Source organism: Pteronotus mesoamericanus, unplaced genomic scaffold, assembly GCF_021234165.1.
Source record: "Pteronotus mesoamericanus isolate MK-2021 breed Mesoamerican mustached bat unplaced genomic scaffold, CSHL_Meso_final contig_20, whole genome shotgun sequence".
In the NCBI taxonomy this organism is placed as follows: Eukaryota; Metazoa; Chordata; class Mammalia; order Chiroptera; family Mormoopidae; genus Pteronotus; species Pteronotus mesoamericanus.
In genome coordinates, this window is record NW_026555085.1 from 70,936,734 (window position 1) to 70,949,803 (window position 13,070).

General features: G+C 36.5%; 1 protein-coding gene across 2 annotated transcripts in view; it reads right to left on the bottom strand.

Annotated features, from left to right (window-relative positions):
- Window positions 1-7,160: 7,160 nt before the first annotated feature.
- FAM184A (family with sequence similarity 184 member A) overlaps window positions 7,161-13,070 on the bottom strand; it is a 108,671-nt gene continuing 102,761 nt past the window's right edge. Inside the window, exons 16-18 of one of the 2 annotated variants that reach the window (XM_054568915.1) lie at window positions 11,935-12,039; window positions 9,017-9,219; window positions 7,161-7,418 (exon numbers count right to left, since the gene is read on the bottom strand). In XM_054568915.1, the coding sequence (XP_054424890.1) occupies window positions 7,337-7,418; window positions 9,017-9,219; window positions 11,935-12,039 (390 nt within the window). In that variant the 3' untranslated portion in view covers window positions 7,161-7,336. The remainder of the gene's footprint in view (window positions 7,419-9,016; window positions 9,220-11,934; window positions 12,040-13,070) is intronic. The other variant, XM_054568916.1, reaches the window with a different exon arrangement.

Consider the following 13,070-nt stretch of genomic DNA (forward strand, 5'->3'; position numbering starts at 1 on the left):
AGTCGGGGCGGGGCGAGAGGAGAACCTGGGCGGGGCTGGAACGGAGCAGCCGCCCCAGGTGGAAAGGGAAGAAGGCGGGGCTGTACTTAAGTAGGACTGTCTGGGTTTGTGCTTTTAGTGTAACAACTCTCCCAAACTCAAAGCCAGGAAGATTTTTCTCCTGTGTTTTCTTCTAGAAGTTTTAGAGTGAAGGTTTTATGTTTACACTTATGATTCATTTTGAGCTAATTTTTGTACATGCGGAAATACGGACTTTTTGCATATGGATAGCTGACACCATGTCTTGAAAGCGCTATCCTTTTTCCATTGAAAAGCCTTTGCACTTAGGTGAAAAATAAGATGTCCTTATATGTATGGGTTTAAGGCTTTCCTATTCTGTTTGTCTACAAAAATACCGCGCTGTCTTTGATTACTGTAGCTTTATAATGAGTCTTGAAATCAGATATTGTTCGGCATCCAATTTTGTTCTTTTTCAAAGTTGTTTGGGCTTTTGTGTCCCCGTGTGAATTTTAAAACCAGTTTGTCATTTTCTGTTAAAAAGCTGGGGTTTTGGGGGGTTGTATAGCATGTATAGGTCGGTATAGAAAGAATTTACATGTTAATATTGAGTCATATGTCCTTTGAACAAAATAAACCTCACCATTTATTTAGGTATTAAATATCTCTCATCAATATCTGACCTTTTATTAAATCTATCTCTGACTCAGACTTGTCCATAAAATCATGCAGGAGCGGGAAATCATACTTGTTGATGCTATATAAGTGATATTTTCGATTTTAATTTTCGATTGCTTCATGTGTAAAAATACAATTGATTTAAACAACTTTTTAATTAACAAATAATAAAGCTTAATTTTTAGAGTAGTTTCAGGTTCACAGCAAAATTGAGCAGAAGAGTGGAGAGTTCTCATGTACCCCGTTCCCACCCATCCACAACCTACCCCGCTACCAGAGTAGTGCAATTTTTATAATTGATGAATGTACACTGACATGATTATCACCCAAAATTCATCATTTATAGTAGGTTCACTGTTGGTATTGTACATTCTGTGGGTTTTGACAGATGTAAAATAATATGTATATACTATTGTAGTATACAGAATAGTTTCACTGTCCTAAACATCTTCTGTGTTGTTTCTGTTCACCCCTATCTCCCTCCCACCTAACTCCTAGCAACAACTGATGTGTTTAGTGTCTTCATAATTTTGCCTTTTCCTGGGTGTCATATACAGAGTCTGGCACAAATAACACCCCTGTTTTATTACAAAATCTTTTACTACAAAATCATAAGCATATAATTCTGTAACATAACAATATCACACTCAAGCATTCAAATTAAAACTATAAATTATTACACCCATATTATTATCCTACCAATCACACTGAAGCAGGCGCTACTTCTGCCAGACCCTGCAGTTGAAGTCATACAGTAGTGAAGTAGCTTCTCAGATTGGCTTCTTTCACTTAGTAATATAGTACATCTAAGGCTCCCCAGTGTCTTTTCATGACTTGATAGCTCATTTCTTTTTGGTGATAATATCCCATTATCGGGATGCACCACATTTTATGTATTTACCTATGGAAGGACATCTTGGCTGCTTCCAAGTGTTGCCAATTATGGAGAAAGCTGTTATATACATGTGTGCAGGTTTTGGTGCAACATAAGCTTTAAGCACCCTTGGTAAATACCAAGGAGCATGACAGCTGGATCATATGGAAGAGTATGTTTAGTTTTATAAGAAACTGCCAAATTGTTTTCTTAAAATGGCTGTACCATTTTGCCTTCCCACCATCAATGAATGAGAGTTTCTGTTGCTCCACATCCTCTCCAGCATTTGGCGGTGTCAGTATTTTGGCTTTTGGCCATTCTAATAGGTGTATAATGGCATCTCATTGTCATTTTATTTTGCATTTTTCTGATGACATATGAGGTGGAACATCTTTTCATGTGCTTTTTATTTGTATATTTTCTTTGATGAGGTGTCACTTCAGGTCTTTTGCCCATTTTTAAATCAGGTTGCTTGTTTTCTTATTTTCAAGTTTTAAGAGTACTTCGTCAGATGTGTCTTGCAAATATTACCTGTGTTTGATAGTCTGTGGCTTATCTTCCCATTCTCAACATTATTTTTCACAAAGCAGATTTTTAATTTTAATCAAGTCCAGCTTATCAATTGTTTCTTTCATGGACTGTACTTTTGGTGTTGTACTTTAAAAAGTCATCACCAAATGCAAAGGCATCTAGATTTTTTTCATATGTTCTAGGACTTAGGCAGTTTTGTGTTTAACATTTAAATCCATGATGCTCTTTGAGTTAACTTTTTGTGAACAGTGTGAGATGTGTCTAGATTGTGTGTGTGCATGTGAATGTCCAGTTGTTCTAGTACCATTTGTTGAAAAGACTAACTTTTGTTCTATTTGTCAAAGATCTGTATTGCCTTTGCTCTTTGGTTAAAGATCAGTTGGCTATATTTAGGTGGGTTTAACTGTGGGCCTTCTATTATTTTCCATTGATCTATTTGCCTATTCTTTCACACTGTCCAATACCAATTCTATAGCTTTAGAGTGAGTATTAAAATTAGGTAGTGTTAGTCCTCCTCCTTTGTTCTCCTTCAATATTGAGTTGGCTATTCTGGGTCTTTTGCCTCTCTGTATAAACTTTAGAATCACTTTGTCAACATCCACAAAATAACTTGCTGGGATTTTGATGGGAATGGGATGAATCTGTAGATCAAGTTGTAAGAACTGACTTTCGACAGTATTGAGTCTTTCTGTTCATGAACAAGGAATAGCTATTATTCCATTTATTTTTTTTTAAATCCTCACTCGAAGGTATGTTTATTGATTCGAGAGAGAGAGAGGGAGAGAGAAAGAGAAAGAGAAATTGACGTCCTCCCGTACACACCCCACCTAGGGATTGAACCCGCAACTCAGGTATGCACCCTAACCTGGGATCAACACACACCTTTTTGGTGCATGGAACAGTGCTCCAAGCAACTAAGCCACATGGCCAGGGCTATTCCTAAGTATTTTATTATTTTTTTGCAGTTGTAAATGGGACTTTTCCCTTCATTTCTCTAATATTTTGTTAGTATAGTATATAGGAATGCAACAGGTTTTTGTATATTAATTTTGTATCCTGCAACTTTATTTTTTTTGTTTGTAGTTTTTTGTGGAGTCTTTAGGGTACCCTTTAGACAGAATCATGTCATCTGCAAATAGTGACAATTTTACTTTTTTCATTCCTAGTTTGGGAATGCATTAGGAAGTATTCTCTCTGGTTTAATTTTTTGGAAGAGATTGAGAAGGATGCAATTTACTAAGTAATGAGAGTCATAAAGGTATCTTTTGTTGTATTAATGAGGTGATTTTTGGACCCCACCTAAGAATGGGGACTGGTTGCCAGGGGAACCAAACATGGGATTGGAAGATTGGAACCCTTTTGACCTCTGGGGAAAAGAAAGGGGCTGGAGATTGAGTTGAATCACCAATGGCCAATTAATAAATCATGCCTATGTATTGTAATAAAGCCTACATAAGACACTCAAGAAGGAGTGGATTTGGGGAACCAGACACTTTCACGTGCCACTGTGCTGTGCCCTAAAATCCACGAGGATAAATGCTCCATTTGGAGGGATCTCACCATATCTATGTTTTCATCTGGCTGTTTGTATCCTTTAATACCCTTTGTAATAAACCTGTAGTCTAGTGAGTAAATGAGTTTCCTTAGTTCTGGGAGCTGCTTTAGCAAATTAACTGAACCCAAGGAGGGGGTCATGGGAGCTGATTTATAGTCAGTCATCAAAAGCACAGGTAACAATCTGAACTTGTGATTGGCATTTGAAGTACAGTGGTCTTGTAGGACTGACCCCTTAACGGCTGGGATTTGATGCCATCTCTAGGTGTCAGAATTGAGTGGAATTGTAGAATACTCAGCTGGTGTCCTAGAACTGCTTGGATGTATAGGGAAACATCCCTATCCCCGTCCCGACACATTGGAAATTTGTGATCAGACTCTTCAGTAAGGCAATTTATAGTATCTGCCACCGTGGTTTTACTTTTGAAATCTTAGCATACAAATAACATGTTGAAAAATGATAAAAAGAATTTTTATCATCCTCCCTTTTCAGCCAACATGTGCTGATGTGACTTTCCTTCCTCTGCTGTACAGAACCATGGTTAGAGCTTTGTTAGGTAAGCGCCCCCACCCACTCCTGTAGACCCGCAGCCAGCCTCCTGCAGACGGCCGAAGGGCCCCGTCCTGCGTCATGTTTCAGTATGCGCAGCCACTGAGCTCAGCCACTGCATGGCAGTCCTTTTACGTCTTTCTAGTATATGTTCTACTTTCCAAGTAGAAAATATTGAAAAAACTAATCAATATTTACTCACCTACAGTAATTTATACCTTCCCCAAACTATCTCATCTTATTTTTGTAGGGAGGTTGGGTAGTAGCTGTCGGTTTACTCAGACGGCCTGTGAGACCGAGTCACAGAGCTTTCGATATTTGGTGACTGAGCTAATGCTCAGGAGCCTCAGAGGAAGTGAGCTTCCTAGCACTGGAATTTGAACAAAGACATTCAAACATTCTGTGGGAAACTAGAAGAGACAGCTTTTAAAGCCTCTTCCAATGTCAAGGTTCCAGGATTCCACATTGCTTTTTATAGTCTATCAAAATGAATGTCTTACAGAAACTTTTTCTTCAATCCCAATGTCAACCATTTATATGAGACTTCTTAGACTGTCTCTCTAATGTTGTTACATATTACCCAGCGAACAATTGAAGGTTGTAAAATTTTTGTCCTTTTTTCTCTTTTCCTTTTAATCCGTGCTCTGCTCTCCCCTGCATGAAAATATGGTAACACACAAAAGCCCACCTTGATGCTGCATCCCAGCCTCACCTTTCTCTTTCCCTTTCCCTGCATAGCCAAGTTTCTCCAAAGAAAGGTTTCATTCACTGTCAGCTTTCTCCCACCTCAGCTGCCTGGAACCTAGCTTTTGCTAAGACCATCTTCTAGTTGTCAAACCCTAAGGTCATTTTTCATTATTTCCCTTTCCTGATCTCTGTAGCACTTGATGAGTTGCTCTCTCTGAAATTCTTCTCACACAGTATCGTGATTTTTTTCCACTCTATAACTCTACTTCTCATTCTCATACAGTACTGTCTGACTCTTAAATGCTGATGCTCCCCAAAGTTCTATCCAAACCATCCGCTTTAGCAATCTCATATATGCCATGCTCCAGATCCTTGTGTTTAACTGCTTAATGTTCCAGAGAAACTTTAACTTCAGCATACCTGAAATAAAACTTTATCTCTTGTCCATACTTCATTTTTGTTCTTGTTCCATACATATTTGTCACCAACTCTCCTGATTCTACATTTTTACTTTTTATCCCCTCTTCTCCATTCCTATTAACAATTCTTTGGTTCAGTCCACATCTGAACCAACTCAGTAAGCCTGAAACTGGTCTTGCTATTTCGGTGTTCATCCTTTCTGAACAAATTGCAGTCAATTGGTGACTTAAAAAAATTTAAATTTCACAGCATGGTTTTTTTTTTTTTTACCTGCTCAAAGTTCTAGAGGATCCAGCTGAATTTCTTACTAAGCATTCGAGGCCATTGGTAGCATAATGAAAAGAGCACAGGTTTCGACCCTTATCAGTGGTATAATTGTGTGTGTATGTGTGTGTGTTGGGAAGGGGGGGGAATGGCGAAGTAAGGAGTGCTCAGGTTCTTCATCATAGTTGTTGAAGGGTTAATGCTAAAATTGTAGTGTCTAATACAAGGCAGGTGCTCAAGAAATGGCTGCTCTCTTATTATGCCACATTGGTCCCATAGGATTGCACTGAATTCTCAGCATGCTGCTGGCTTGTTTTTTCCTGGCTTTTATTTCAACTTGTCCCTGGACCAGCCCCACCTTTGGTCTGTCTGGTTAATTCCTACTCATCTTTCAATATTATACTTGAGTGCCACTTCCATGCCAAGCTTAGGTCTTGACATGTTAGGTAGGTGGGTAGCCACCACTTAGGTGGAGTTAATCACTTCCTTGTCTCTGCTTCTGTTTCCATTGTGCACTCCATAAATCTTATTTGTTGCTCTGATGTGGGGGAAAAAAAGTTTGGTTCTGGACTATATAAGCAAGTATAGGGTGTGTTCCCTGAGGACAGGTATTCCCACCTTTGTATTCCACACAGTCACCTGCACGAGTACTACATCAACACCTTGGTAAATAAATGTCCAAATTATGAGATAGGAAGCAACTATGAGCAAGAATATATGCTTACAACTATATTTTCTGAAAAAAGCATTAACCATTTTTCTGGGAAAATTCAATCTCTTAGTGATATTCTTTCTACTGGCCCCTTAAGTACAGTGCCTGACACATAATAACCATTTAAAAAGTTGGTCTTTCACATTACTATAATCTTCACAGATCATGTATTTGCATTTATCTTATTCACCCAGATTTTTCTAAGATCTACCTTACCGAGTCAACTAAATTTGGCACTCTTAGAAAGTGATGCGCTCTTTCAGGCCATAGCATAAAATATAGTATCCTGCCAAGATGCACTGAAAGATTAAAGGAAGAAAAGGTCTCATTAACATGTGATAGTGGTTTGTTAAGTCCATGATCATGGGTCAATGCTATATTGCCGATTTAGAAAAACAACCAACTGGCTTTTTAAGACAAATTAAGAGAGAATTGACTGTCTCTTTACCCAATAACTTTTGGCCATAAATCATATTAATTTAGATACTAACTGCACTAAAATGTCTAGATCCTTGACTATCAGCAGTAATTTTATATGCCTGAAAGTCCACAATTTCCATACATGTTTTCATTCTAGCATTGTAAATTGAGAGAACTCAATTTAGTTATAGCTGTACAAAGTAATGGGGCAAATTAAGGAAACATATTTGCCTATCCTGATTTTGTTATGATTACTGCTACTAAATAATTTAATATTTTATAACTACTATGCAGTAAAACTTTTTGGCAAGTCTTACCTGGAATTAAAACATATTTAAAAATTAAATACACTTACTTGAAAAAAATGAAAACCAATATTGTTTGTTCTAACAAAATTTATTATGTAGGAATTACAAAGGTTAAAGACTCTTCCATTTCAAATAAAAATAACTATTTTAATTACACACATAACATAGTACCTTATAAGAATGATTCCAATAAATATCACAGGAAATACAGTGCATTTTCAAATTAGAGACAAATACTTTCTCATTCACAGTGTTTGACATAGGAAAGCCTGTTCACATAATGATCTGTAAGGTCATGCTCTTAGTAACAGTCCACACAGAGCTCTGCCAACACAGTTCTTTCAGAATGTGAAGTACCGGGCAAACCACTCCTGGCGCTGGGGATCTGGAGAAGCCACCGGGGAAGCTTCACTCTGAGGAGGACTGAATTCATAAAAAGATCATAAAAAGAGAGACATGTAACCCAGCATTAAGCTGTTTTGCAAAATGAAGGGTAAAGCACATAAAACATCAGTTCAGTGACCACAGGTGGTTGGCTATGTCAGAAGATGTGTGTTAAAGATTTGCTACCCCTAGGCACTAGATTTGGTTCTCCACTCCATGAGGGCCTTAGAGTGCATCAACAGCTCAGGTGGACAGTTAAGGAGGAGCCACATCGTAACAAATTCCAAAAAAACCAAAAACAGTTGAGGAAAAGAATGTTATTTTCTTCGAATAAGAAGAGAATTCAGGAGGAATGGTGGGGAGTAAGAGAGAAGAAGTGGACATTCCTCTCTTTCAGCACCTTTCCTGTTTTAATTTCAGAATCTGATGCAAGCAGTTGATTTTTACAGATGTGTACTTAAATATAACTAAATTAAATAACTAAACCATGGAATAGTATTTTTACTATAGGTATATTTACATTAAACTTTCATAATTCTATAAGCAAATGCTCTAGAGGAGTGCATTTAAAAGCCAAATTCCCCTCTATTTTCAAAGTTATATAATATATAGTTATCTTAAGTCAAACTAAGATTCTTTGGGCTAGTTGAGAAAAGAAAAGAGTCCCTACCGTCTTTGGGGGAAATTACACGCAACAATGTGTAATGGAAACTCCAGTAGTCATGTTCCTTGAGCTCATGCACATGCACCTTACTGATACCTGAACATGCCCATGCACAAGGGAAAATAAGCAACACAAAATATTTAGCAGGAGACACATTCAAAGGTGTATTTGACTATTTTTTCATCCTTGCCATTTTTATTTAAAATGATTAGTCATTAACTATGTCATTAATCATTTAACCTAGAAAAAGATAGTCTATCTGTAAGACTACTGCTAGTGACATTGCTGAAATCTGGTAAAAATAATTTAAAAGTAAGTAAATTTAAAGCAGCACAAAATCAGTGATATTAAGGTAAGCATATAATGACACTGCTTTCTGACTTTAATTTTGAATGGATAAACAACTGGATTTTGTTTAAATTTTATTTGTTAATACATTTAATCTACAACTCAGATAACAAACTGGAATGTCAATTATAAAAACTATTTTTTCAAAATTTGTTTTTTGCTTATGTATATCATTAAGTTCCCAGAGCTTACATATTTTTTATTTTGGCAATAAGCATATATATTTATAAGTAAGTCTGGTAAACAAGAATGGGAAAAAATATATAAGAAACAAACAGAAGCCACTAAATTAAAAGAATTCTTTAAATTCTGTAATAAGGATAGATTACTAATGAGAAATTGGTGACGATACTAAAAATGAAGCAAGAGTCCATAAATATTGAAATTCCAAGCATGTGAATTACATTAGCACATCTTTAAACATTTAGAAAATTGACTAATAAATTGGAAAAATCTTTTTAATAGTCAAAAAAGAGTTCTCTGGAGAAGTGAGAAATATATATTGAAAATATTTCACAGTATTTTCCTAGGCAGTTCTTAAAGCAGTAGATTTCTGCAACGTAAGAAGATACATTTCTCGAGTTAAAAAGGTAAAGAAAAAAATCACTGGTGAGACGGGGCTCACCTCAAAAATGTCTTGGGCTCTTTGGGTGGCACTGGCTGTGGAAGTGGCTTGCTGCTGTTGAACTCAATGTCGCGGACTGGAGAATTAGGAATGGGATCCAGGCGGTTAGGGTGTCCATTGCCCACTCCACCAGATTCCAGAGCACTTAGATTGGGAACACTCACAAACCTGTTTGTTGGTGATTTATCATTCTTCTTCTTTTGCTGCATTAAAAATAGTACATGTGAGGATAGTCCCTGCATAAGGACAAATGAGAAAACAGGAATAGTAGAGGATAAAAATTTGTCATAGGAAAATTTTGGAAGCTTTCTGTTCAATTGGGATGTTAAAATGAACCAGTGTTACCCAAAGTGTGGTCTGGGGATCCTTGGAGGTGTTCTTCATCAACATGGAATCCCCACAGACAGACATGCTGCTAGGACAGGAAGAATGAGGAAGAAACATTTAGGGATGGTTCTTGGGGAGGGACAGAGGGGGTGGAAAGAAGGTCAAGGGATAAAGAATACTGAGGGAAAAAGAGGGGAAAAGAGTAGGTCTTTCAGATACCACAAGGACGGAGGCTAAAATTAGGAGAAGGTGTAAAGTTAAAGATAATTTTAAAAGAGAGTCCTGTGAACTTTAGCCATCTGTCAAAGGGAGGCAGTCCTTGCCTGGAAAAAAAAAGGAATGAGAAAATGCTTGGCAATGTAGTTTGAAACAAAACCTCACATTTCTATTTGAGACCTAAAGTTGATTTAGAGAAATGATTTGGCTTTAAATTTATTGCATCATCTTTCTGAAGACAGAAAATTAAATCTGCATACTTAAGTCTCATTTCCCAATTGGTAGTAATGTTAATTGGTTCACAATCTTGTAAAAAATTTATAATTTATAAAATAAATCAATTTTTTAAATTTTAAATTGTTCTTTATAATTAACAGATAAGGAGAATACAGTTGCAGGTTATCAAAATTTATCTTCTTGTAAATTATTAACCACAGCTCTAGAATCAATGAGCATCAATCATCTTGTTATGCTGAATAAAGGTTAACATGTTGTAAGATACTTTGAATATTCCTATATTTTACTATTTAGATGTATGCTAATTAAATTTATGAAATGATTTTTGGAAAATGACTCCAGAGGTTGGAAAAACACAATAGATAAAAAGGCCCTTTTCCTTTACTTCCCAAATAATCATCTCACTATCTAAACATTGTCCTCTGTATCATAGTCTGTAATGATGGAGTCTTTAATAAGGAGCCTCTTTCAGCATAACTGAAAAAAGAAGAATAATTTTTTCTTTAGAACTATTCGTGTAAATTGAAATCACTCTTAGGAGTCAAAAATAGTTAAAAGTTCTCAAGAGTTCTATCTTTTGCAATTTCTTATTTTAGTCACCAGAGGGCATAATAAAACTTACTTAAGGTTTTTATTTTAAGAAATCAAAGGTATCAATGACAAAGTTCTATAGTAATGGTTTTGGAGCTAAAAAATCTAATTCCAATAAAATAAATAAAAGGAAAATATTCTTAGTATACCTTGTTTTATAATTAAAAGCTTGTTTTTACCCTAAATTATGAACTTAAAACTAAAGCTAAATATATTCATCCATTCAACTATTGAGAGCCTTCTATGTGCCAGGCAGTATTTTAGACTCTGAAGAAACAGCTATAGGCCTCCCTACTTCAATCATTCTACTTTATGAAAAATTTAAGTTTAAGGTCTGGAGTGCTTTAATTTGTGAAAGAAGGGCATATTCCATGTTCTTAACAAAGTAGTTTTATGACCCTTGAAAGCAAAAATTTCTAAGGGCCTAAAAGAAATTAGGCATGATAAGCAAATCAATAAAATCTGAATTTAAAAAATATCTTCAGCCCTGACTGGTGTGGCTCAGTGGATTGAGTGCCAGCCTGCAAACCAAGAGGCTGCCAGTTGGATTCCCATTCAGGGTACGTGCCTGGGTGGCAGGCCAGGTCCCCAGGTGGGGGCAAGTGAGACTCTCACACATTGATGTTTCTCTGCCTCTTTTTCTCTCCCTCCCTTCTGCTCTCATTAAAAGTAAATAAATAAAAAATCTTAAAAAAAAAAAAAGAATTTGGTCCAAACTTTTAAAGAAAACATATCTTTAGCCCTAGCACTTTTATTTCTCCTACGGATTTCTGCCAAAATATACGTAATCCTATGAAGTCAATGGATGTAATTATTTATTCCTTATTACCTGCTTTCATCACTAGAATAATTCTGGTGCCTTACAGGAAATGTGATGAAATTTGCAACTGGACCAATATTTATTGAATACCCACTATACCCAAAGCACTATGACAGGAGCCATAGGAAGCTGGGTTTCCTATGATGGGTTTCCAAAGATGTTTAAGACTTAGCCATGTCCATTTCATTTGTCTACAAGGTGAAATGTACTTTTATCCTAAGAGAGCAAAAAAGTGTCAAGATAGGTCATGTTCAATTTCATTGTTAAGGAAAGATCATAAGACTGACAAAAGGAAAGCCTTTCTCTGACAGTTGGTTAGCAACAAAATAATATCGAACTCCCTTAAGACAGAAGAGAGACAGAGCTGTTGGGCACACAGTGCTGGGATGTCTTTCCAGACCCCACACAGGCTCGTGAACATGAAAGAAATGACAAGAGGTCATCTTGAGGAGACTTAGAAGGTAGTTTTCTTTAGAGGTATGAAAAAACAAAATGATAGCACCAAAGTTTTATAACATTAAAAAATATTATTTTAAGGAGTATTATCAACAAATGAATAGTATTGGAGTCTCATTCTGAAAACAAAGATTTTGTAGATTGTAGTCTTAGATTATTAAATTTAAGAAACATCTTTTGGAAGTTTGAACCTATGTTGCTCTAAATATTTTATAAAATTTTAATCAAGTTTTGAACCATATTCCTATTTTACAGTGTATACAGCACATACCTTGGTCAATGGATTAATAACACCAACAGTAGGACTTGAATTAAACACTTTGTTGAAGTTAGTTTCTCGATTGACTAATTCCAGTTGATAAAATTTATTATCATCCTATGCAAAAGAATTACAAACATCTCTTAAACATTTTCTACTGAATTTTAAAAACATAATTGTGTGCCATTTCATTCAAAATTTAGTAACACCCTAAACGAAGATTTATATACCTTGCTCAAAGATTTCTCACCGGCTGCCAGAGTCATAAAGACTGCCGGGGGTAAATTTTCAACACGCTTCAAGCCCTAGGCTCCAGGACTCTTCTCTACCCTTCATTATCTTTTTCCTTAAGCCTGGATCTAAGCATTTTCTTTGGTTCCACCCCTGTTCCAAAAGCCTGACTGCAGTTTCTGCAGGCTTCACTTGTATTCATGGAGCTGTGTGCATGATTGTTTCCACATATGAAGATGGCACTAGGATATTCAGTATTCTTGAGTACTGGAAAGATATGTGATCTTGTCAAATTTCCTCTCTGAGACATCAACATATGACGGTGGTAACCACAGAACAGAGAAAAAGTGAATGGCTCATGTAAGAGACAAACAATAACATGCTAACTGAATAACCAGATGGGAGGGAGTAAACATAAGTAAATGGAAAACCGTGTGAAATGTAGGGTTGTGCTCTAGAACGAGATTCTTCATACCCCACTTAGGTACCACTATCATTGGCATATTTAATCATTGATTAATTTCAACCATGGTGCCTCCCTGTCCACAGATTCAGGGTGTAAAGGAAAGAGTGTGGTACAACCCTTGGCTAGATTTTTGGCTCTGTCACCAACTGTGTTATTTCAGAAAATTACTTCTCCTTTGAAGTCTAATACTTGTCCTTTTGTGAGAAAAAAATGCAATTATATCTGTAACACCTGCTCAGTAGGAACTAGAAAATCAATAACTATTAATATGGGCCACAGATGAAATACACGTAATGGCTTTGCTAATTTCATGTGTGGTATGGTAGGTAATTTTCCATGAACCTTACTGCTATCCAACAGAACCACCGGGGAGGCCTGTGCTCAGGCTCACAATGCCTGGAGGACGGGGTGGTCAGTGGGATGAAGCAGCACAGCACATGCTCTGTCTTCC